General features: G+C 50.6%; 1 protein-coding gene across 1 annotated transcript in view; it reads left to right on the top strand.

Annotated features, from left to right (window-relative positions):
• The window catches only part of MAB21L3 (mab-21 like 3), a 28,916-nt gene extending 21,630 nt beyond the window's left edge, over positions 1-7,286 (top strand). The window contains exons 6-8 of the mRNA XM_080392738.1: positions 2,055-2,236; positions 3,013-3,207; positions 6,051-7,286. Coding sequence (XP_080248864.1) covers positions 2,055-2,236; positions 3,013-3,207; positions 6,051-6,284 — 611 coding nt within the window. The 3' untranslated portion in view covers positions 6,285-7,286. The remainder of the gene's footprint in view (positions 1-2,054; positions 2,237-3,012; positions 3,208-6,050) is intronic.
• The last annotated feature ends 19,121 nt before the right edge of the window (positions 7,287-26,407 follow it).

Genomic DNA, 26,407 nt, shown 5'->3' with positions numbered 1-26,407 from the left:
TTACTTCCCTGTTTTTTAATTCTTTGAGTACCAGCAAAACCGATTTTTTTCACAGATGGAAAAATAGGTAGGACAACCACAATGCTTTTGGAAGTGCTGTGAACATACTTACATGCCAACACAGCGGTTGCTCTAATGCTTTTCAGCTGCTAGGGATCCCTGCTGAGGGCTTGGGAGCAGGACAGTTCCTGTTTTGGTGCCAGGCTTGGCTCAGCAGGGAAATAACGTGCAGATTTTACTGAGGCTTATAAATTCTGGTTGGGATGGACTCCACTATTTGCAAGGTAATTCACCCCTGTGCTTTCTGGAGGAGATGCTAAATTGCCTTTGGGAATAAGCAGGTATTCCCTCTGTGAGGGCAGAAGAGGTTGCCATCCCAAATGTTCATCATTGCCCCATCGAGTCCATTGTGTGGGCTCTTTGTGGAATTGTTTCTTAGCCCATGCCAACCAGAACGAGGTGGCTTAACACACTGCTATTTGAACTGCTTGCGGTAATCTGCTCCATCTTTTACTTCCGTGGGTTAGAGCCCGATCACACCATTGGCTCAGATGGCAAAGCCGAAAGAACAGTGACCCTGCCAGAGTGACAGGGAAAGCTGGGGACAGAAACATCTTCCATGAACACAGCTGGACCAATGGGAAACATCTCGCTGAGTTGTTGCAGCTTTCATTCCTCTCTGCTCCCTTGGAGCATACTGTTCCTGGAGACGAGCCACTCTTATTTCACTGAGAAAACTTCTTTCCTCCAAATCCCCACAGAGCTCACTCTTTTTGACACTCAGCAGTCCCAGTGAGGCAAGCAGCTCTGCACAACTGGCCGTATGTTCTGGCATTGTCTTCTGTGCGAGTGCATCCTCAGAAACAAAATGTAGGGATACCCCACAAAACATTCTGGATGACTGGCAAGGGTAAGTCATTTGGTCTGATCACAGGCTCTCTGAAGGAGTAAGGACATCTTCAGGTATGAAGCATTCATCTGGTCCCTCTAATCTGCAGTGATCTGGTACTGTACCATTAGGAATCATACAATCATAGAATGGTTTGGGTTGGAAAGTGCCTTAGAGATCCTCTGGTTCCACCCCCCTGCCCTGGGCAGGGACACCTTCCACTAGAGCAGGTTGCTCCAAGCCCCGTCCAGCCTGGCCTTGAGCACTGCCAGGGATGGGGCATCCACAGCTGCTCTGGGCAGCCTGTGCCAGCACCTCACCACCCTCACAGTAAAGAATGTCTTCCTGACATCTAATCTAAATCTACCCTCTTTCAGCTTAAAGCCATCCCCCTTGTCCTAGCACTATGTGCCCTTGGAAAAAGCCCCCCTCCTGCTTTCTTGTCGGCCCCGTTAGGCACTGGCAGGCTGCTGTGAGGTCTCCCTGGAGCCTTCTCTTCTCCAGTCTGAACAACCCCAACTCTCTCAGCCTGTCTTCACAGGTGCTGCAGCCCTCTGATCACCTTCATGGTCTCCTCTGGGCTCGCTCCAACAGGTCCATGTCCTTCTTATGTTGGGGGCCCCAGAGCCGAGCGCAGCACTGCAGGTGGGGTCTCACGAGAGCAGAGCAGAGGGGGACAATCCCCTCCCTCGCCCCGCTGGCCACGCTGCTTTTGCTACAGCCCAGGGCACGGTTGGCTTTCTGGGCAGTGAGCGCAAGTTGCCGGGCCAGTTGAGCTTCTCATCCACCAGCACCCCCAAGTCCTCCTCAGGGCTGCACTCAATCCGTTCTCCACCCAGCCTGTATTGCTGCTGGATAAACGTTATGTTGCACAGTTGTCTGTCTGTATTTTTAAGAAGCTGGTCCTAGGATTTAAGAGGACACACAGGGAAATTACCAAACATGGTAATTGAGTGTAAAATTGAGAACTTAGTTGTTCCTTCATCTTCTTCCTGTTCTAGTTCCCCAGGGCAGATTTAGATGATAAGTTTCCTCTTGTGTTCTGCTTATGGCATTGAAGAAAAACTGTTAAGACAGACCAATAGAACTGCAAGGCAGCCTCTTGCTTGGTTTGTGGAAAAGGACCTTCTCATCTTTATTATCTTCTCTTGTTGTTCCTTCACAGGTAAAGTGACAGTGCTGGAGAGCTTCAGCTCAGTGGTCCGGGTGGCTGTGGAGACGTCGGAATCCCAGGTTGAGGTGGAGCTGGTCCCTGCTGTGGAGATTCCAACTTGCTGGCCCGAGAAAGCCCGGTGGCCTCGTTGCCTTAAGCGTTGGCCTTCCCAGGAAAAAGTGCAGTGCATCAAGGTGAGCGGTGTAAAAAGCACTACTAGCTCTGCGCCAGAATTTACTTCACAGGTGTCTGACGGTGGTTTCCCAAATGAAGGGCTGCATGGAGATGGCAGGCAACAGTATGGTCGGAAGGTGTATCCCTTCGAGAAGTGGCATTTCAAAGTATTTTGTCAGAGTTTATTGGTAATTTCCCTTATGGTGGTGAATGCTAGGGAAGAAAACCTGAGCTGTTTATTGCTTGAGTCTCTTGCACACAGCTCTGCCTGTGCAGCTCAGTGCTGACACGCATCATTCTTGCTGTTCTGTTCTGCTCTGCCTCACACAAGCCTTCTGCAAACGGGCTGCTCTCTTGCAGTTTTCCCTTCAGTCTAATCACATCGTTCCCTACAATGCTCATGGCTGGATTCTGTCACTCAGCCCCAGTTGCCATGTTCCTGCAGGTCCCATTCCACCTTCCAGCCCTGCTCCCTTCTTGCGCATGACCTGCTGCACCACGGCACAGTGCCTGCAGAGCTGCACCTCTGCTTAGTAGCACTGCTGGTACTGTACCTGGTGGCTTCACAGCTGGATCTCCTGGGAGTAACTGATATCAGCACACCAGAAAACAAAACAAATTGCGTGTTTGTTTGACCAAGAATTAGGATGGGAACATGACTCGTGTTTGCTGCCTTCGCTAACCTTGTTCAGAATACACGTTGAGAGATGTCACGCACTCCTTTTGTAGCACCTCTCTGCATTGCTCAGGGAAGTTGGCCTCTCAACTGATATCACGCTTCCCCTTTTGCTCACAGTCGCTTGGTTTTGACCTCTTGGCCCGCTCCAATTATCACTGGCAGCTGTGCTTCTCCCGTGCTGAGCATATACTCATGGAAGGACTTGACGAAGATGGTGGTTGTCGCATGAAGTGCTTCAGGGTCATGAGGCAGATGAAAGAAGATGTCTGGTGTGCTGGAAATAAGCCTGTCATCACAGCTTATCACCTTCAGGTAGGCATTACCATGATACCAAGGTACGATCTCAGTATCTGTTGCAGTAGCTTCCATCCCGTAACATCGAAGTATCATGACATAAAGCACTGTACCTAAAGCTATGTAACTTCTAAGGTAACGTGTCTAAACTGCAGTGCCATTTCACTGCTTTACAGTGGCAAGAAGCTCAGTAAATACATGTTCCAAACTCGAACAAGAAAGCAAAACATGCAGGAACATCATGATTGCAGCAACATAAATAACATCAGAGTTGAGGCCCCCGCGCTGGTTTGACTTCCCACAGGCATTGTAATACTCTCTTTAGTTGCACGGTTATCTCCTGCTTCTTGACTGTCCCAGCCATCCATATCCATCTATCCATCAGGAGGAAAATTGTGCATTTGTCTTTGTGAATGTGCATCGAACAAACTTCTCTTAGCTGAGCATTATTTCATGAATGAGGTGCAAACTACAGTTCTGGTAGTGTTTTAGCTGGGGTGGGAAGGGAAGAAAGACAGAGCATCCTCCCTGTACTGACAACAGGGTTCAAGACTGCTTCAAACAACATTTGTGGAGAAGAGACAGAAGGCTCTGCTGTGTCTGTGTCCCCACATCTGACAGCTGCAGATGTGGACGGACCACAGGCAGCACCGTTTATCAGAGAGCAGAGCAATCCTGTTTTCTGAGCCTCCCTCCTCCCGGAGCTGGCGGGGAGAGGCTGCTTTTCTCCCACCTTGAAGCCTCAAGCCATCAGGGTCCCACAGTTTTTACTGATCCTTCGGTGTCCAAAACCAGACGCAATGCCAAGATTTCTCCTAAAGAAAAGGTTGTAACTGTCAAATGCTGTTATAGTCATGGGGCTAGTCTAACTCAGGATGGAGTCAAAAAGGAGTTGGCGAGGCTGGTTATAGCTTAGCCGCATGCAAAACTTCTCAGTGCCTGTAAGAACAACCTGGTGGAAAAATTGTCACAGGCAGGAGAAAGTGGAAAACCATTTAAGCATTAGTAACGATCTCTTTCTCTAGCTGAAGGAGTAGTAGTGCAGCAAGTGCTGTGACATGGACTCTTGATCAAAATAAAAAGCTCTTTAGAAGCTCTTCAGTTCTTTGCTGTAACTGTACTTCAGGCTTTTACTGTGAGGGAGGATTGGTTTACTGGGCAGAAGGAATGCTTCAACATTACTTACGTTTAAAAAAAAAAAAAGATAAACCAGAGAAACAGTCAGTGGATAAACCAGCAGTTGAGCAGAGGGTTAGGTTTCTTCATATTGCCAGGTTTCCCCTGTCAGAGGTATCCAACAATTATGATTAAACAAGACCCCATATGAAAAAGGCCCCCTGTGAAATAGGAAATCCTTCCCCCAGAATCTGTGAAAGCCTTAGAGGGCTGAGTAAGCACACTCATTAGGCTTATCTCCATAGGAATGAATGAAGTTCAGTAACTGGAAGTCCAAAAAGACCGAAGGTACCTTTTGGAAACCACCTCTATGCCCGCAGTGGAGAGCTAGGGACGGTTCAGTGTGGTGGGGATAGACCACCACCTGTTTGGCCCCAGACTGGAAGAGCAGCACTATTTTCCTTGCCTCCAGAAACTTCACCACAACTGCTGCCCATGGATCTTGCTGAAGTAGTTTTAGTGTGACAAAAGCTAACTGCTCTGCCAGTCTCCAAGGAGTAGCTCTCGTGGAGTTACAGCTCGAATTCCTCACTGTGGCTTTTGTTCCCTGGCAACATTAAAAAAAAAAAGTATTTGTGGTTATTGCAGCTGTGAACAAAAAAATGTTCACATTTGAAAAGCTGCCTGAGAAGAAATTCGTCAGCAATACAACAACTATTGCAAGGCTTACTGGAGGAAAAAAGCCAAACCAGGCAATCCAGAAGAGTGTGGTTCATTTCAATGAAATTCTCCTTCTGATGAATCAGAGGAGTCGAAGGCTGTAGTCCGGCCGTGTGTCTCAGCATCTGTGCGCTTCTTTTTGTGTCACCAAATCTGCAAAATAAAACTGGGACTCAGGGGACAGTAAGGAACTTAGCAGAATTATTGAACCCAAGCTGGGTGACTTTGTACTTTAAAAACTGATTTCAGGCTGACCAAGGCAGTCATCAGGATGGTCTTTTGGTACAGTAAGTGTAAGTACCTTGAGTAAATTCTTCTCAGCCATAGGAAAGTATGAAAAATGCAATATGGGCAGCTTAAGAATAATGGTATAAGAGCAATAATCATATGCAGGTTGTCCCTTTAACTATGGATTTCTTGAATGTAAAGTTACATAAAATAAACTTGGGGAATTGAACATAGCACATGCTGTAAGTATCACGTGTCAGAAAAAGAAAAAGGCTGCATTTGACCAGAAATCATGCCCTGCACCTGCCATAGCGGTTTGAGATCTCCATCTGTTTGGGATGTAGATCTGTGGATATGTTCAGCACTTACACAGTTGAAGCAAACAAATAGTTACATTAATCTGATTATTCTTCTCTCCCTCCTCACACCTACTGTGTTCTGCACTTGTACAGTAAGCTATTTTCTACATTCTAAGATGCCTGACATTTCTACAGAGGCTCCTGCTTGGGGGGGGCGGGCCTGGCAAGTAGGCTAAGATCATTTTAACAAGACCATTTCCTGGGGCTCCTCTGGGGAGAGATCCTAACCAGGCACGTCAGAGTCACTCTGCCCGATCCCCAGCGGAGGTTTCAGTTGTGATCCCTCCATCTCAGTAACGTTAACACAGGGAGATAGCAGCGCGAGTCTCTGGTTTCCAAGGCTGTCAGCCATTCAGCAGCACTAAAACTGCCTTAGTGAGCTGTGCGAGCCCTCGGCAGAACCTCTAACACCTCTCCTCTCCCATCTGCTTCTTGCAGACAGTGCTATTCTGGACGTGTGAAAAATACCCACGCAGCAAGGATTGGCGCTGCTTCCCCGAAGCCTTTCTGAGGCTGGTACAGAAGCTGCACAAGTGTGTAAGCCAGCACTTCCTCAAGCATTACTTTCTCAAGAACACCAATCTGCTCAAATATGCCAACACCAGTGACCTGGACCTGGTGGCCAGCAAGCTCACGGTCTTCTTGGAGAACCCCGTCTTCTGCCTGGACTAAGGCAGGGGAAGGTCTCGTCACCCCAACCCCGAGCCGATCCCCCACCGCTGCTCCCCACCTGCGGCTGTTCCTCCTGTCCTTCCAGGAGACGTTGCAGCTGGCTTTGCAAGACAGTTGGCACATGCGGCGTGAAAGAGAAGTGTCAAGCTGGCAGCAGTGGGCGGTGAAAACTGATGGGAGGTATCGCTTGATGCCCAGCTGATCTAATTTGCTTTCAGCAGTGACAGCCTGCCTGCCAGCTACAGCCAGTGAAACCCAGCTCCTGTGTCAGTCAGAGCAGGCACCTGCCTGGTTCTCTGTCTCGAGGCTGGTGGCACCGTGCAGAAAGACAGTGCAAAGACGCCTCGCTGTGCTGCCTACAGCTGTGTAACCTAGCGCATGTATTGTTGCTGCACCCCCCCTTCCCCACAAGAACAGCAGGTTTAATTCCCTGTTTATCTCACAGGCCAGCGCTGCTGAAGAACACCCAAGAAGAGCAGAGGAACGTTTCTGAAGCCTACCAAAGCTGGAAGCTTTCTCAGAGGCACTCCAATGCCTCCTTCTCCCATTAAATAGCATCCTGCTCCAGTATGGATAACCAGGCTGCTAGCGTTGAATAGCTCAAGGGAAGCAAGAGGAGGAATTATGGGTTTTGCTGCCTCCTCGGGTTTTTTTCTTCTCCACTTCCCTTTTTCTTCTAGCTGCTTAAAATGTTTTCTTCATGTTTGCCTTTGCCAGTTGTGTTAGTGCCATACAACCAGGGGGCTTCGCCAGGGCAGATCTCACTCCCGCCCCTGGCTCCATCCAGCAGGCTGGAGGAGGAGCAGGTCTTCCCCCAGTTATTAGCACCCATGTATTTTTGGAGGAGGATACTTTTCAAAGGCTGTTAGCTCCAAAACCCCCAGTGCTTTTAATATTATGGATGTTTAAAAAGAAAATCAGTTTTAGTGTTTTGAAAGAACAGAGTTCTAGCGTAAGTATAAAGAATGTTTGTTTTAATGTTATTAAATCATCGAAACTAAACCGAAGCAAGCTTTTCTTTTGTGTGTGTGTGTTTTTTGGGGTTTTGTTTGGGGTTTTGTGTGGGTTTTGTTGTTGTTGTTGTTGTTGTTGTTACACCTGCACAGGAAAGTAAATAAGTATCGCCTTTGCCCAGGAAGATGGCTGAGGTGGGATTTGTAGCCCTTACTCCAGGGAGCTGCTGCAGTGGATGGCTGGAAGATGACCATCCGTGGCAGAGCATCTCCCCCTTGTGTCACACTGTGGTCTAACCAGGCATCTTCAGCACGGCCTCTGCTTTCTGCCTTGATTTGCTGCTCGGGAGTATGCTCACAAGTCCGTGGGTTTGGATGGGATTCACCCCAGAGTACTGAAGGAGCCAGCAGGCAGGTGGGGCAGGACATCTCTCCATCACCTACCAAAGCCTTGGGAGCCTGGGGAGGTCCCTGCTGAAGCCAGCCGATGTTATTCCCATCTACAAACAGGGCGTGAGGGAAGAACCCAGGGAACCACAGACCTGCCGGTGTAACCTCAGTTCCTGGAAAAATGATGGAGAAGGTTATAAAGGGTGCTACTGAAAAGCTATTTAAAGAATAGTGCAATCACTGGGCACGGTCAGCTGCAATCACTGGGCACGGTCAGCATGGGTGCGCAAAGGGAAAGTCCTGCTTAACCGATTTGATGTCCTTCTACAAGGTCACCTGCCCAGCGGGTGAGGGGAAGGTGGTGGATGTAGGTTTTTTGGATTTTGGTGAGGCTTTTGATACTGTCCCTCACAGCATCCTTCTGGACAAGTTGTCCGGCTGTGGGATAGCGGGTTCACGATGGCTGGGTGAAGAGCTGCCTGAGGGGCAAAGCTCAGAGTGTGACAGTGAATGGGGCTACGTCTGGCTGGCGCCTGGTGGCCAGCGGTGCCCCTCAGGGCTCAGTGCTACGGCCGGTTCTGGTCAGTGTGTTTATCAGTGATCTGGGGGCAGGAGCTGACCGCACCAGTTTGCTGATGGTACCGAACTGGGAGGTGCTGTTGACTCTCTTGAGGGACAAGAGGCCTTGCAGAGGGATCTGGGTAGATTGGAGCATTGGGCTGTGGCTGATGGGATGAAATCCAACAAGTCCAAGTGGCGGATTCTGCACTTGGGATGGAGCAGCGCCGGGCACAAGTGTGAACTGGGAGGGGAGTGGCCGCAGAGCAGCCCTGCAGCAGGGGCTCCGGGGTGCTGGTGGGCAGCAGGCTCAGCATCGGTCAGCAGTGTGCCCTGGCAGCCACGGGCAGCCCGCACCCTGGGGTGCATCACAGGCAGCATCACCGGCCGGGCAAGGGAGCCGGTCACCCCGCTGTGCCCAGCCTCGGCGCGGCCTCGCCCTGAGCGCCGGGGGCAGGTCTGGGCCCCGCCGTTTCAGAAGGACGGGAAGGTGCTCGAAGGTGCCCAGAGGAGGGACCAAAGCTGGTGAAAGGGCCGCAGGGCTCGTGTCCTGTGAGGAGCGGCTGGGGGCTTGGGGCCTGTCTGGTTTGGAGCGAAGGGGGCTGAGGGGCGACCCCACGGCCTCTGCAGCTCCCTGGGGAGGGGAGGTGGGGGGGGAGGTGCTGAGCTCTTCTCCCTGGGGTCCAGCGATGGGACAGGCGGGAGCGGTTCGGAGCTGCGCCGGGAGAGCTGGGACTGGACACGAGGAAGCCTTTCGTCACCCGGAGGTGGCCAGGCGCTGGGACAGGCTTCCGAGAGAGGTGGTGGCTGCCCCGAGCCTGTCGGGGGTGAGGCCTTGGGACAGAGCCCTTGGCACCACCTGCAGCGTGTGGTCAGCCCTGCAGTGGCCAGGCCGTGGGGCTGGGTGGCCGCTGAGGTCCCTCCCAGCTGGAACAGGCCATTCTATCCTATTCTGCTTAGCACCCTCTTTGCTCAGAACCTGGGAGTACCCTCCAAGTCACCTTCCACATGGGTAACCATGTTGTGTGGAGCGGCTTTGAACAGGTAACTTCTCTTGCTAAACCTTCCTTCTCCAGGCTCGTTTCCGAGTGGGCACAAGTGACAGTTCCATGATGACACCCCCCCATGAAAACGTGGCTCTCCTGTTTCTGGTGGGCAGAGGTATTTCTGTAAAGAGCCAAGAGATGCCACCCTGCTGAGCAGAGCCAGGCAGCTGGGACAATGCAGTAATGTCTCCTGTTCCATCTTGCTTTTGACCCATGGCTGAAGGGCTTCTGAAGCTGGAGGAGGGCAAAAGCTGTTTGAAAGGACAGTGAAAAATGTTCAGGGCTCTTAATCCCAAGTTTGATGTTGTGCTCTGATGCATGATCCATTTGGGATTTAGTTGTGTCTGTTGAAGAATTTATCTCTCTCTGTAGCCAGGGGAAAAGCATTTCAGTGGTGATATCTTAACTTGGCTGCAGCTGCGTATCAGAGTCTTCGGCTGCTGTGGTTCACAGCCTGCTGTGAAGAGAACTCATGGGCATGCACCATGTGCTGCAGAGCCGCAGGGTGGAAGGTTCTGCTGCTCTGCCAGGGCAGCAGCCTCGCACCACCAGCAATAAATCAGCAAAGCCACTAAGCACAGAACGATGGAGCCCTGCTTTGAGCCATGTCTGATCATTTTTTGCTCTCTTTTCTTGTTGATACACAGGCAAATGCGTCAGCTGGCATATGCTGCTACAGCAAATATCGTTGTGATCATATAAAATCAATATCTGCCCTGGAAGGTACGTTGCTACTAACCACAAAGGCACAGGAACCAGCCCCAGCTCTTTCTCCAGAACAGCAAGGCATGACACAGCTGGCCACTACCAAAGGGTGAGGGAAAGGGCTTCGAAGGAAGGATGAATATGTTCATTGAAGTAGTTGAAATCAAGAAATAATTCCATCTCAGAGATAGGTTTGAGGTGTTCTACATACTATCTTATATCATCTAGGGCAGGTCTGGTTGGTGTGTGGGGATTTTTTGGAGAGGCAATATTTTGTGGTGGTAGGAGAATTGTGCAGGTCGTCTCCGGCAAGAAAACCTTGCCAATGTACTTGTTGCATTTCTTGTCACAGTAAACTTTCTGCAAATAGCTTTTCACTTATACATCCAGCCTAACTGCAAAACTATGCCCTTATCACAAGGTTTTCCTCCAGATAAGGATATCTCATTCTGCTTTGGCTACAGAATAAGTTTTATGTTTCAGATTTTTGATTTTTCTTTCTAAAAGAATGAGCACCTTGACAAATACAGAGTTCCTTGAAGTATGTTAAATTTAACCAAAAACTTTTTCCCCGTTCAGAGCATCTGGAAGGAAGGTGGTGACCATTCATTCTCCCTCTCTTTTTAATTACTTTCATGAGTATTTGCTGACTCCCAAAGGCACTATCAGGGAAAGGAAGAATTCTTGTCTTTGTGATTTCTTTCTGGTTGGCTGTGACTTTTTGCTTATCTCTCAGTTTTGCTTTCTCTCCTTTACTGAATTATTGCCTTTAAACAAGAAGGGGTGCACAGTGGCCAAAAGGGAACTGTCTGGCACAGCACCCAAGAACAACAGACACTCCCAAAGCATTCACATAAGCAAAAGGGGAAGAAATTAAAATGCATACTTGTGATGAGACGTGGGTTGCAATGAGCATTTACAGCAATCCTCTGCTCAGGAGACATGAAACAGCAACTATGAGAGAATTCTGTCTGACTCATGGCTGAGTTCTTGGCCACTGTTGCCTTGGCTCGAGGTGATGGCACTCAGCCTGAGCGCTCACTGAGGGTGTTTTTCAAGGTATTTGAAAGGTAGCTCCTTCAGGGTAGCCTGTTGCTGTTGGCTGGGCAGGAGGCCGGGGTGTGATCCTCACTGTCCTGCCACGTCTGGAACCTTAACTGGGATGAGGGATGCTGAGATGGTTCCTGGTGGGTGCTAAGGGCCTCCTTACAGCTGTGGGGCATTCCCAGCCCTCACCGTGGACACCATTGCTCCATCAGAAATTTCAATTTTAAATGTGTTGCTCTGTTACCGTATAAAACCTTACAAAACTCGTGATGTTTTAATCCTTTTACATCGCCTGCCCGTACGTCACTAGAGGGCAATGTCTCTCTCAAACTACCTCAGGGATCCAGGATCTCGCTTGCTCTTAAAATCAGCATCTTGTTAGTCATCATTGAACTGAGACAAATGAACTCGATTAATTTAATGCTACATTCTATTGCCAAAAAGGAGAGAAGGATTGAGACCACGGGAGAGCTTTCTAATAAATAGCAAGGCTCAGGTAAAAAGCCTCTAAACTCCGGGAACTGCTCCAACAGCCAGAATATGGATTTACTGCTTTCTGCAGCAAAAGATGGACTTGCAGCAATTCCCAACGGGTTTGGTCTGGGGAGAGCACCAACAAGCAAAGTGTAGGCAGAGTTCTGGGAAGGAGGGAACTTGTGGGAATAGCCACCACCCTGCTCCATCAGAGCTCATGTCCTGCCTTCTCTCCATGGGGCTGGGTCAGGGGCCTGGGGAGAAGGCAATGTGTGCGGGACTCCCACGTGTGCCTACCTCCCAGGCACCTCTGTCTCCCTTTTTCTCCTTCTGTTGTCCACCTGTGTCCTGTCACACACCCCACCCCTCCAAGGAAAGATTTTTCTTGGAACAGGTTTTCTGAGCGTACGTCACCTCTTCTTTTTGTGACAGGACTCGGGTGTGCACAGAGGCCATTACAGACCATCTACACACACCCCTTTATGCTCCATCTCTAGTTTGGAGGGATGCCCAGCAATGAATTTACGGTACCTTGCAAACTGCATTCCTAGTGGGAGCAGCCTGGCCTCTCAGAGCAAAATTGGGGCACGGACAGTGATAAATAAGATAGCAGGCTAATTCTGCCTTCATGCAAAATATTTTTCTCCTTAACAATGCTGGGATTACTGGTTTTGTGGATAAATAGATTTTTTATTATTATTCCCACCCCCCACCTCCTGCCCCGGACTCTCCTCTGAGGCCCTTGCAATGTCACATGAGACACTGACACAGCAGCAACGCTCCAAACATCCCAAGGGATCACACTTGCCCTGCCAGGTCAGCATTTGCCAGCACCACAGGTGTGTGGTGCTCTTGATGTCATTGGGGTCTGATTTCTCTGGCTGAAGGAATACGTCAAGTTTCAACAGAAATTAAACAGCTCCAGGTAGCAGATGTATTTTAGCCTGTTCTGACCCAAGCCGTTGCAGCACAAAGAAATGGAGAATGCTTTCTGATTAATGCAGGTATTTGTCAGTTCTGCTCCAAGCCACGCCTTTGGTCTGAAAGAAAAGACAGGATCAGAGCCTGGCTTTGGAAGCATCTCCTAGACGGGTGATGAGGAATGCACAGATGCTACCAGAGACCAGGCCTGTGGAGAGTGCAAAATGTATTTTCCACAGGAAAGATTCTCTAATTTACCCTTAGCATCCTCAAACAGAAATTACAAGGAAATGCATCAAGGAAAGAATTAATCAGATTGAAAGGCTTTGTGGTAATTAGAAAAAAGAATGGCATCTTCTCAGGCTTCCCTGGGGTGGTAGTAATTACCAGCTGCACAACTGTGGCTTGTGCAACTTCAAGTTTTCTGGATTAGAAAGCTAAACATCTTTTTGTTTCCTTTCTTAGAGGAGCCTCCTTTGGAATCAAGCAGCTACCCAGGCCAACACCTCAGAGAAACGTGCATGGTGCCTCCTGCAGCCTGGCAGGGCACTACCTTACATGTGGGGTGGTCCAGAGCCTGATCCCAAGCCATGGCTCAGCTGCCCCTGGCCCATCCTGTTTTCTCTGTTGCCTGGGAGGAGATGATGAGTACCATTCGTTATCCAGCAACCCAAAGAGCCAAAAGCCCTTCAGCTGCAACTGCAGGCAGCCTCACACCCATCTGCTTCTGCAGCACATCCCAGCAGCAAAGGCCAGGCCATAGCCCCTCCCGGTGCCACTATTGTCACCCACACGGCTGGGGGACCTGAGGGGCAAGGGTGCATGCAAGCGTGCAAGGCTATGCTTTCCAGGGAAGGAGTTTTATTATTTCTAGGGAGCCTATGAAAGTCCAGTTCTGAGCTAGTAATGAACCAAAAAGAAAACACAGCTCAGGGGAAATTTTAAAAATCCCTCACAAAAAGAATAGTTGAGGAAATGAACATCAAGTGGTGAATTCCTGCGATCCCCTTTTAAAAGGGCAAGGACATATAGCTGGGAGGGTTCTCATCAACCAACGAATTTATCCACAGTTCTCTCTGGTCCTTTCCCCCAAATGAGCTGAGAGCTCTTTCAAAGGCAGATACTTCACCCCACTCCTTGGGCGAGCAGGCTGTTTCGGACCCACACAGGTCACTAGGAGCCGTCTTTGAACTTTCAGCCTAAATATGTTCACAGGGTTGTCTGGTTTGTGCCTACACAGATCAAGCTGCTGCTCTCCCTCCGTTGGGTCTGCTGTTTGTGCAACCATCACAAGAGGAATCATAAGCTCCCTTGGCTTTAGCTGAGTAGAACTAGATACGCCAAACTCCTACGGTCTCTTTTTCTCTGCAAAAAAAACCTCCGTTCCAGTCCCACTCTGCACCAAGTGTGATTCGTCTCAGCATGGATAACCAGGGTGGTTTGCAGTGGTCCAGATGGGGTCTCATCAGTATCTCCTATAATGGCACGTCACACAGTCCCAATCTATGCAGCATATCCCTGGCGCTGAACTGGAAAGAACACCCCAGGGTCCCGTTCCCTTAAAAAATAACTGCGACTTCAAAGGAGGAGCCACTACGGCCAGTGATTCCCCTTGGCGAACCAGGTTAGGCTGTTGAAAGGCTCCCATGGTCTGGTTGCCTGGGAAGTGAACTGAATTCCCAAGGCTGTGAGCCAACAGATTCATCATCTCCGGGAGACCCGAGCTGAGGCCAGGATCGATGAGTCTGTTTCAGCCTGTCCCTCTCTGCCCCCCAGCCGACAGCCGGCTCTGGGCTGTGTTTTCCCCCCACTTCTTCCCCCCAAGCCAGGGGCAGACATCGTCCCTCCTTGGAACACAAATCCAGCTTTTTACCACCGAGCTGAAGAGTTGGGCTGTTTTCTAGCTGTGTCATTAAAACACTAGAGACTGGAGAGGCAACAGATCGGTGACCAGGGCTAATAGCAGAAAAAAGGATTAAATGAACAATAGGTCTTGAGCGTAATTTATGAATGCCATTAGCCGATGAGAGGGAATTACGTTATGGCTGCAGTTCTGAGGGGGAAGGGTGGGTCTTATGGAGGCAGGAAGAAAAAAAAAACAACGTCTGATTGCATTTGGATTAACAAACAACAGTATCGATTCACCATGCGATACATCTCAGGCTGTTATGTTTAGATCAGATGTAACAACATCCGAACAAAGACAAACCGCATTTTCTCTACCTTGTGTTCAGACCCCCGTGGCCAGCAAATGTTGTGTCCGTACCTCCCGCAGCGTCCGCCGCCCTGCCTGGAAAAGCACAATTCTGCATCAAAACTCTTGCAGAAAGGAAGGTTTTCTTTTCCAAGAGGCGCATTAGTGGCATGAGTGTTTCCTTGCAGCCCGTGCAGCACGGCCAGGGATGGGACTGAGCAAGCAATGCCTTTGTTCGCCATTATCTCCTCCGCGCTTCGTTTGATAGCCGACACGGTATCTCATTAACTACTTAGCTTGGCAGCCGGTGCCATTTATTATAGTGTGATATGAAGGATCATAATCAGATTAAACCTCAGGATCATATTGTGGAGGGAGAGATTAGGCTGGAGAATAAAGAGAAAGTTTAATTTTGTGTGACAGTGCAGAGTTGCCTCTGCCTGGGGTGGCGAGGGGGGCAGAGAGCGATGGCAGATGCTGGAGCTGGGGAGGGTTTGTTTCCCTGGCTCCCTGCTCCGTTTTGAGCAGAAGGCTTTTAGCACCCACTTTGAAATTGGGGGCGGCTCTGCAGCTGCCAGCCCGTCACAGGGTGGGTTCACTCCGCTTTGCTTCCCCAATGAGGGCTTGAATAGGGGGCTTGCCTGGGGAAGGAAAACCGGGGGGTGTAAATGATGCCAGAGCCAAAGCTGCGTACGCACCCGAGTGTGGTGCCCGTGGGAGGGGGATGCCCTTGGCACCAGCCACTTAATCCTCGTTATCTCTGTGCTGGAGGCCCAGGTCCTTGAGCTGAACTGCTGTTCCCCAGCTCCTTCCCACTCCAGTGCATTTCGCACAGCACCCTAGGAGTCCTCCAGCAGTGTGAGGACAGGAGACGCCCTCCACAAGGCAGCAGGAGCCCCGCAGTGTGAGTGTACAGCTGGGAGGTCTTCTGTGAGCTCCTCTCAGCCAGCTTGGCTAGTATTAACAGTAGCAATAAGAGCAAAGTTGGCAGGTGGGGAAAGGCACCACGCAGACGGATTTCTGGCATCTGTGCCACCAGAAAGAAACGTTGCCATGGGTCAGCGCAGCTCTGCTCTCTGTCCTGAGCCCCTTTAACAGGCAGGTCCGACGGAGAGACCTCAGCTATCACCGGCTTCAGGTCTCTGCAGCCACCTCCATGGGCATCACAATGGGCAGCAGGTATCCCAAACTCTACCAAAAGGATTTTTTAAAGTGTTGGCTGCCATAGAGCAGCTCGGGAATCACTGTCTTGTTTTTTCCCCTTAGTCAATGGACAGTGAAAGCCAAAGAGGGGGCAAAATCTGTAGGGAGAATTCCTTCGGCTCAGGGGAGCTGCAGGTTCAGAAGAGGTGTGTGCACTCACAAAATCACATGCATGTCCCATCATCACCAGTGGGAACATACAAACATACCCGCTTTCAAAAATGGTGGCTAGGCTGCGTCCTACCCCACACGAAGTAAACAGTTATCAAACAAGTGGAAATAAAACTGATTATATACAATTTTTAAAACTGTGCCCAAGACCATTGGAAGCTCATTTCCCACAATCTGTCCATTACTCGTCCTGGAGATACACTTAATAATATATATTCTCTCATTAGCTTGATTTTTCACTCAGATATTCTACCCTCTTCCTTCTCCTTTGTCTGCTCTCCATCCCCTAGAGACTAAGAACTTAGGGCAGGAGCCTGGCATAGAAAGATCTCCAGTTTCATTGTGCTTCCTGAAGCTTCACACAATGCAAACCCCCAGCGAAACCTCAGAGTAATGGAGAACATCCTGATCTAAACAGCTGGAAAGCTGCCAGAGCCTTTCCAGCCACCCAAGAAGACTTCTGGGGTGATGGGGACGTACCTGCTGGGGAGCAGATGGAGAGAAATTTACACCTTGCTCCTCACGAGTGCTACAGCCACGCAGATCGCTAACGACATCCCCTGGTTTGGGATGATGAAGTGCCAGCACGCAGGGGATGGCAGCACCAGATGCTCGGTGTATGGCTTCGGGGAACTCACATCCAACATTAACAACTAAAAAATAAAAAGACGGCGACAGACCGTCTTCCCCTCCTGGTGCCTGACAGAAACCGAGAAAGGGCACTTGCACAATGGGAAAACATAAATCTGGCCGTGACACTCTTTAACCTTGCAGCAGGGTGGGGGGATGCGCACTGCTCCCTGCGGGCCAGCCAGGGTCCTGGGCTGCCCCTGCCACCTCTGCACAAGATGTTGACTTTGGGAAAGTTCCAGAAGGAGCAGGGAAGCTGCTCCAGAGGCAGAGCCCTTGGAGCTCTTTTCTTGGAGACTTTTGTGCTCAGTGTCCAGCCATGGTGGGAGGGGAGCAGGGGCAGAAATCCCACTCTGGCTGGCTGAGTCAGTGCTGCACGGGGTGAAAGCAGTGATGTGCCCTCATGAGCTGCTCCCTCTGTGGTACTGCATGTTCCCAAAAGCATCCTTGATGATGAAAGAGGCTTCTCTCAGCAAAGGCCTCTCAGATCTTGCTGAAAGTTTTAATAAGTGATGCTGAGCATATGCAACGTGCCTGAGTATATATTATGCAACGTAGGTACCAATCTAGCCGACCTAGGCTGTATTTTCCTTCATCATTCCCTATAGGTACATGGGCAACACACATTCAGGACAGACACCAAGCTCTCTCTGCCGGTGCAACCAGCTGGAACCAAAGGCAACTGCCCCCATAAGCGCGGCGTAAAGCACGCTGCTGAGAGAAGGAGACCAAAGGAGACCGACCCCATCAAACTGTCCTCCTGCTGCCCTGGTGACTTTGTCAGGTAAGGTCACCTGTGCCCAGGCACTGCCCTCCTGTTAAAGGCTCTTAAAGGCAGTGATCCTACTAAAGCCCCCACGCAGAGAGGCCCCCGGGTTTTATTAAGCCTCTTGGAGCTGCTGCAAGACAAGAACTTATTGAAAATGGTTTCAGTCAGATTCCCCAGGCACTGACAGAGAGGAACCTGAGGCACAGCGGAGAGACATCACAGCCGATAAAGTCAAACCCCACGATACACACGGATTTGTGGCCTATGACAATGGGACAACACCACCCAAACCCACGGATACCAACCCTCTGGCAAATTAGTGTGCTTCAAAAGCTGTATAAAAACCCACCAAAACAAGAGCAAGGACCTGAGATGATCCCTGCTTTGCCCGCAGTGTGTGCCACAGCCACGTGGCGAGCTGGACCGAGAGGCTGGGATGTGCGAGCAGCTTGGACACGGAGGTGGCAGCAGCCTCACCAGGCAAAGCCATTAATGTGATCACAGCACGGAGAAGCTGTAGCAACTGGTTGCCTTCATTTGCTAGGATTTAATGAGACCAGAGTTTTTCCATGCAAAGCGGAGGACCACATCCCTGTCTGTGTTACAGTATTTAACTTTCTCCTTTTACTTAGGAAACCACAGCAAAGGCCACCCTTGGTGTTCTCAAATTGAATCACTTTGAACCTTCAGTCTACACTCAAAACAAGAAAACAAAAAAACAAAACCAACGGTTCAGCAAATAATCACTGTTTACATCCAAAATATATGTAATTTATGACAAACATGCTAGCATCCAAACCCAGCATTTGTTCTCCAAGCTCTGTGCAATGTGTGGTTAGTGAACAGGAGGGCACTGGGGTCTGGGGTGTTTTTCCGAGCAGGAAACACCTTGGAAAACAAATCAAAATTTTGGCAATACTCAGTAGTTAAAATACAGCCTAAAGTAGTCTGAGAGAGCCCTAAGATGCATTCTTGTTTTACCCTGCGCCCAGGGCACTGCAGGCATAGCTCTGCCAGGCTGCTCAGGTACCCACACACTTGCTGTGCTAAGCCTACATTGAAATTTTGCAAAAAAATTAGAAGTATGAACAGGCGCATCCCCTTCTCGGTTCACAGGGAGACTGATCTGGCCTGTGACCATTAATAAAGGAAAACTACAATATGTGCCAAAGTCTAGGGCTTAATAGACGGAAGCACTAACGTCAGCCCAGCAAGAGTCTTGTAATGCTGAGAGCAGAGCTATGTAGAAACAATATAATGGTTCTTACTTGCATACACTGAACAACAGCTCAACATAAACACCATTCCATAAGAGGCTGCAATTCAAACTTAGCTTTTATTGATTTTTTTTCCAGTGGTCTGCTCTTACGAGCTGGAAAATGCAATGCAGGTGCTGGAGCCTCATTTGAAACACTTGTGATGTAAGACACATGGTAGTCCTTTGAAAGAAGATGACCATTAAAATCACCTGGACTCCCTCATTTTCTTCCTTCCATTTCCCTTCAGTTCATCACCATATCCCCAAAAGCATCCTCAGACCCTTTCCTCTCCCTCGTCCAGGCAAGACAAATGCACTGTGAGCATCACCCCACCTTTCAGAACCTGCAAGAACTGGGTAAGGCTTGAGCTGGGTTTAGCAGGACTTTTGAGGTGGAGGAGCTGTAGTTTCTCCTTCCAAGCAGGGCCATTTGGCACAGGTAGTACTGTGTATCACTTTAGGAGGGGGAGGGAGGCGTGACTGCAGTGGTGCATGTTCTAGGCTTTTCCTTGCTTGTATGGGTGCATGGGGCAAAAGGGTGGCCAGTGGCTTGTCTGAGGTGATGCAGCAGAGGGTGGGAGGCAGACCTGGGCCCAGTCCTGTGGCCTGACTCCTTAGCATCTGCTGAGCTGAGAAAGTCATCCGTGACTGTACGGCTGCTCCTGTACGCGGAAAAGCTGCTGCTGCTCTTAGTGACGCTGTGTTATTTTTCTTTCTGTTGTTATTCGATATTGGTAATGGTATGGTTTCTTTTCTGTTTGTTTGTTTAAACCCTTCTTGGTGATTATAGAGCCATCTCTTGTCAAATTGCAGTGCTCTGTCTGCAATGTTTCTTGTGCCTTGGATGTCAATAGCTTTCCACCGTTTGTTGCTATAAATGCAAGACTATCACGAGGAGAGCATTGCATGCACTACTGCCCTGGCCTCTCTCTAAAAGGTAGCCCTGCAAGAGAGCAGGAGCGACTGGAAAGATGCTATTTCTCAGACTGACCAGAAATAGCAGTATTTGCAGTAATTCTGCTTCTCTAGCCTGGGCAGGCAGCTATATGAGTACCTGGACCCCCATCGCTACCTGCCCAGAAACACAGCGGCAGCAAAGCCCCCTCTGCCACCTGGTCTGGCCAGCGCGGGCAGAGCCCTGCCGTGGCTGCCTGTGTCTCAGCTCCACAAACACCGTCGCGCCTAAAGCTGTATTGGGGGTGATTTCTGTGCTGCAGCTGCATCTCCCAGTTAGAGGGGCACCTCCCTGCGTTTATTTTGCCCCCATCAAGAGGCAGGGCATCGCTCCGCTGGTGGCAGCTGGGTGCTCTGGTGTCCATCAGGGTGACAGTGGGTGTGCAGCTCCCGCAGTTCAAGCTCTTCCCGCAGCCTTCCAGGAAGAGGTCCCCTCCTCCGCTCCCTGAGCTTGTAGAGGCTGGTGTGTGCCCACTTGTGCAATCCCTCCCGAGTGCCGCAGTGCATCCCCCCACCCTTCTCCCCCTGGAAGAGCGGTGGGCACCAGGGAGAAGGGGCTGGGGGGGCTCCAGGTTACCTTGATTGTGTTCTCCCTTGTGCCCCATGTCTCTTCAGCACTGGGACAGAAGATGCTGCCGGGGGTCCTGCTCTATTTACTTACTTTGCACACGTGTGCCCTTATTCGCTGCAAGCAGCCCCCGGCTCCCCAGCCCCCATGGTCCCTGTGCAAGCTCCTCCGGCTGCAGAGCCACACCGTGTTGCTGGGGGGAGGCTGGGCGAAGGGGAAGCGGGGTGAGGGGAGCAGCATTCTGGCACTGAAGTGGCTTTAATACTGAAAAGGTTTTTCTGACAGAGGTGTCGGTGGCACACGGAAAGCACCAGGGAGGGCTGCAGGCAGGCACAAGCGGGGAGGCCTGTGAGGATGCTCTGAGGGATGCAGAAGAAGACCTCTTTCCCCTGCACTGGTGCTGCACCATGGACCTGCGGGTCCCTGTCTGTGGGAGAGCAGCGGCTGTTGGGGTACACTGCAGCCCTGCCATCCACCCCTGCCACCCACCCCTCCGGGCAAGGGGTGGCTCTGGGCACCTGCCCTGGGGCTGCGAGCTCCCCTGGCAGCTTCCCTCCCCAGATCCCACCTTTGGGAGACATCAGGGTGGCCGAGGGCTGCTTGAATATAGCAGTCCATGGACATAAACCTTCTCCTTTCTCCCCGAAACCTCATATGGGGAACGTGGCCATCTGGAAAACATACCATTAGGAACAAGCCCCACTTGTGGGGACTGGCAGAAGGACCTTGGGCAGGTAGAGCTGAGCCTCCGTCCTGCTACCTGTGCTTTAAACCGAGGGCTCCTGTGTTCGGGGTAACCCAGCCCCAGTGCCACCCCTGCCCAGGCAGTAGGTAACTGCCCAAAGTAAAAGCTGCCCTTCCTGGGCAGAAGCCACAGCTGAGCGCGTCTGCACCCCTGGACTGAATTTGTCTTTACAGCCAGGTAATGTGGAGCGTTGCTTCAGACTTGGGTGCTCCACAGAAAAACTTCCTGAAAAGCTTCTCATGCATTTTAATTTTCACCCAAAGGTGCATGGTTTTTTTTTCCCACCTGCTCTGATCCAAGCCTAAATTTTCCTCTGCATCAGTTGTGCCAGCACAACTGAGCAGGCTCTCCCTGGGCAATGAACGCACGGGTTGCCCCATGCTTGCCCCATGCCACTCCTTGGCCCCATCCTGGGCCAAGAACATCATGTACCTGTTCATGGGTGGTGTGCGTCACTGCCTCCACTGCGCTGTTATGTTCCTCAAGCCAACATCAAAAGTTGTCCTATTTTTTTTTTTCCTTTTGCTTTTAAATGAGTGTGCTAGGTTTATTGGGCAATGGAAACTTTCCATTCCAAATCGCTCAAGTTATGTTGGAAACAGAAATATTTAAATATTTCTCAGCAGCCTTTTACACTGCTCCCTTCTATTTCTTCTCTCTGGAAGAGCTTTCAAACCCAGTAGAGCTCAGTGTGCCTCCCCCTCCCCCTTCCCCAGACGGTGGTGCTGGCTCCAGGTTGCTGAGCACTGCAGCCACCTCGCTGGGAGCAAGGCATCCTCAGCCAGCGCGGGGGCCAGATGCAGCCAGGCGCTTTGAATGCAGTTGCTAGTCCCAATGCCAGACTTTTGGCTTGCTAGCACTGCGATGGATGGCTGCGTGTGCCTCCTTAGCAGCAGCGGTTGCACGCTGGTAATTGGATCCACCGGGTCCAAATTCCTTCCCACCTGCCCAGATACCAGCTCAGGGAGGCAGCTGATGCTGGGCCAACCTGAAGAAAAGTCCACGCAGGAGGGTAGCTGGTGTGGGGGGGACCTTGCGTTACTTAGCACAGTGCTTCTGCTCTCTTGCCCTGACAAAGGGTGTCCCTGGGCTCCCCTGATCCCACATAATGGACCTGCAAAGTCAAGGTGATGCTGTGTGGGAAATGTAGGCGGTACCTTGGTATCTGCTTTGAGCCTTATTCATCTCCAAGAGCTTGTCTATAAATGGAGTTATTTCAGATCAGGGGAAAAGCACTCACTCCTTACTGCACACATGGTGTTACTTAGGCAGAGTAATTAGCACGCAAATGCTACTTGCATCAAAAATAATTGCTGAGCAAGGGTATGCCCTGTGTCAGCAAGTCAGCCCAGCCCTGGGTTGCATGACTTTTGAAGGCAGCGGTCACTGGGACAGGTGGCCAGGGCACAAAGAGCGGTGGGCTGTTGGTGGGATGCATCACTGGCACTTGGCACAGCTTGGCTCAGCACTGGGGACGGTGCCTGGGCTGCTGCTTCCCTGTCGTGCGCCCTGTCAGCAATCCCCCTCCCTGCCATCAGCCTCAAAACCTGCAGCAGCCCCTGGGTGCAGCTGGGAGGGGGTGGCCCTGGCAGGGATACCCCTCCTCCCGTGCACCCTTGCAGCACAGCAGCCAGCCCTGCCCGGTGTGGGGGGTGATGGGGTGTGGGAAATACAATGTTGGCAGGACTGGGCTCCTACAGGTGCCCCCCACTGAAAGGAGCTGCAGTAAAAGGCATGCTCCCCTGCTGCGGCTGGTGGGGACGTGGGCATCCCTTGTGAGCACACTGGTGCATCCCTGGTACACGTCTCCTATCTCGTGAGGCAGATGAGTCCCCATGGCACAGTCAGGTGCTTCCAGGCACAGGGACCACAGAGGATGCGCATGACCCTGTCGCAGCCGGTGAGGTGAGGATGATCCATGCCAGCTGCAGGGAGCCCAAAGTGTTTCGCCTCATGCTGGTGTGACCAAATGACTCATGTCACCCTGGTTTTCTGAAGAATAACAGGCGGCGTCAGCAAGCCAGGGTGAGGCTGAGTCATTCTGGCCGGAGCGGGTGTATGCGAAGTGCAAGGGGCCATCTCGGATCGGTCCGCAGCGGGAGCGCTCGTGGTCGGAGCCGCACGGCCGTGGGCTGGGTGGGACCGGGAGCAAGGGCTGGAGCTGTGCCGTAGCAGTAACAGCATCAGATCAGCATGCTGCATGTTGCAGCGCAGCTGGAGACTTGGCTCTGAAGGAGAGGTTAAAATAATCCCTCCCTGTCCTTCGGCGAGGCTGGATTTCCACTATGAGAAAGATCAGCTCAGACGGGAGATTTCTGATGGAAGCGCTGCTTTGCTGCAGTTCTGCAGGGTGATGGACAGAAAGCAAGTTGGGAATATTTTTATTTATGGATCTTTTTCCCACCCTTCCCAGCTCTAGCACTGTGCATGGCATTTGCTGTCTTCCCCTTAGTCTGCGCCCAGACCTTCATCTGCATCCCACTGGGGTTTTGTTTGTTTTACCTACAGGGAGACTTTTAAATCTGGGTAGTTTCCTTCTTGATAGTGATAACTCTTTTTAAAAAAAACAAAACAAAACAAAAACAAACAAACAAAAAACCCATCCACTATCCTTTTCAATTTGTTTCGTACATCAAACCTTTATCAACAATCACAATTATTTGTAAATAATGTCTACGGTTTTCATATTAAATATTACTTCTCAAAGCCCTAAAGAGATAAGAGACCTTGCTCTTCATCTTAAATGTGATGGAAACCTGAAGATTTCTGCGCAGGTGGCTGCACAGGGTAGCAACTGGCAAGCACACACAGTTAGTTGTTACTTCAGTAAAGCTCCAGAGCTTGGAGCCATGTAATTATGAAAAATCCCACGTTTTCATTTAAAAATAATAAAGTATCTTTCCAGGCCTGAGGGTTGTGTGTGGGGAAGTGTGAAAAATGAGCCTACAAGCTTCACATTTCTCAAACTAAGGAGCAAATAAAACCCCTACAGATTCCTTTTTTTAAAAAAAAAAATCTTGGCTTTTTTTAGTCATGTTCATGACACTTGAAAGCCTCATATACATATATATATATTTATTATTATTACTCCCCACCCCACCCCCCCCAAAAAAAAAAAAAAAACAAAAACCAAAAAAACCCAAAAACCCAAAAAACCCTGAGGAGCTGGCAATAAAAAGGCAGCCATTAATCCACCCATCAAACGGTTCTGAAAATACAACCTGTGGCAATGTAGCTGAGACAGATGGTGGTGCCAGGCTGGCTGTGTACATAGCCAGGGAGGAGCCTTCTGTATTTAAGAGGTTATTACAGTCTTTAAAGCAGAAAATAAGACAAGTGAGTCCGTTAATTAGGAATAGAAAGCCTCAGACCCTGCAGCTCTGGTACACATCACACCTTCCTTCAGCCCTTGGCTTCCTCTCCACCCTGGTTATTTTGTCTTTCTTGTTCATCTTGTATTTGGTTACGAGGTCTTAGAGCGAAGGCTGTGCTGTCCCAGCACAGCAGGGCAGTCTGCTGTAACATCCTTTCCTAATCTTCAGGTCCCAAAAAGAGTTACTGGGTGACCCCTGTACAGAGTGGCCATAGCTCTAGCAGGTGCTCAGTGTTAGGTGAGATGCTTTTGACCTCAGGGTGCCATTTAATAGCAAAGGATCATCTGGTGCCAGTGTTAGCAACCAGAAGATGATGTTTCTTTGAGGTATCGACTTCCGAAATGTTCCAGTACCCAGTGTCATAGCGATGTTCTGCTTGAGCAGCCCTGAAAAAGCCAAAATATTTGACCTTTGGGGTTTCAAAACCAAGGAGTTTTGTAACTTGTGGCTCCCTGTGGGACTAAAGGAGTCATACCAAAATTTGGGAGAGCAGGCCCTGCTGTGTTGTTTTTGGCCTGGTGTTCGAAGCAGGAAGTGCCCGAGGTCTCAGGAAGCCAGTTTCCACAAATCCAGCCTAATTTTGGCAAATTCAGGAGGCTTGGAAACAACAGCCGGCTCTTACATGACCTTAGTCACGTGGAAGTGGGAGGGCGGGAAGAAATCTGGTTCCAGGGTACTGAGGGTTTCTTCGTTGCTGACAAACAGCCCAGGTTTTACAGAACAAGCGCCGCACATGTGTGTGCCAGCCTGTCAGGGATGCTGAGCCTCGCGCTCTACATGTGGCACCTGCTTAAACCTCTGCTGCGTGCAGGTCTGGCAAGCGCCACGCAGGGTGCTGGTGTTTCCCTCTGCCAGGTACCGCTGGTGGGTCTCACCTAGTGCTCAGAAGGGCTTTTTCTTTGGAGGCTACCAAAGCCTGTTTCACTGCTCTGCTGAGAGAGGGAAAGGCTGTTTTGGCCTCATCCAGCAAAAGCAAAGGCTGGATTGTGGATATTCTTGTAGAACAGGGTGGGAGGGGGTATCTCCCCATCGATGCTTGCTGCAATGGACTGCCAAACCCAGTAATTCCCTGGGGTGGTGATGATATGTACCACACTCTGGCTGCTTGGTGTTGCTCCACAGCTGAGGAACCGTCCTGCGGCAATCAGGCGGTTTTCCATCAGAGCTCCATTACACTTAATACCGGCCATCTGTACACCTGCAGCCTCAAGATAGCTCCTCTCCTTAATAATTCAGCACCTTTCGATGTGAACAGTAAAGATTTGGCTCCTTTCAGTAGGGGCTTTACCTCCCAAGCAGCAAGCAGAGGTCTCTCGGTGTGGTAATGCTGCCCGTTCCCTCCGGGATAGCAGGGACAGAAAGGCAGCTTTCCCCTCGGCGCTGGAGAGCTGCTGTCCCCACCTGAGCCTCCCTGAAAAAGCCAGTTTTAGCAAAGACGACGCCCTCCAGATTTGTTCTCCTGCTGCAGTTGCTGGTGGATCCGACCTGGGGCATCCTGGGTCTTCCCAACAACAGCTGATGTGGGGCTGCCCCATCAGTGTGGGGCTCATGGGGGCAGCCCCACACCCCTGGCAGCTTCCTATGGCTGCTGGTGCTGAGCTGATTTATCATCCGTGGTTCCCTCCGTCCCACGGCTGCTCCCGGCTGTGCCAGCACCCTGCGGTGAAAGAGCCTGTTGTTTCCCACGAGGGTTAGACTTTGCCAGGTGTATCATGTCCTCATTAAGGGAGGGCTGCTTATCTCCTAACCTGCAGTGGAGTTTGTAACATGCCCTTGGTTGTGTCTCCGTCCTGGTGTACGGAGCAACCGGGGCCAGAGGCTGGGTGCGGGGAGCACGGGGGTGCGGCTGGCCGAGGGCTGGGTGACCGGCACCCCCCCCCCACGCCGGCCTTCTGCCCTGAAACAGTCATCTGAGGAAATTGAATTAGATAGCAAGAAACAAGCAGAAGGCACAGGGAGTTAAATCTGTGGTTGAAGGAAAGAGAAGTAGTGAGATTTATTTCTTTTTTTAGCCTTCCCCCATGGGCAGTGAAGATGCCCCCTCTTGCTGCCGTGCCTTGAGAGCATGCCCAGCTGCCAGCATCCCTCTTTTGACCTTTAGCCCTGACTGCACTGATTTTTATTTTTTTTTTCAATTTCTGTTACATTAACTGTTAGCCATGT

The sequence above is a fragment of the Falco punctatus genome, assembly GCF_963210335.1.
Source record: "Falco punctatus genome assembly, chromosome: 6".
Lineage (NCBI taxonomy): Eukaryota > Metazoa > Chordata > Aves > Falconiformes > Falconidae > Falco > Falco punctatus.
This window is presented reverse-complemented; position numbering and strand designations above follow the sequence as displayed.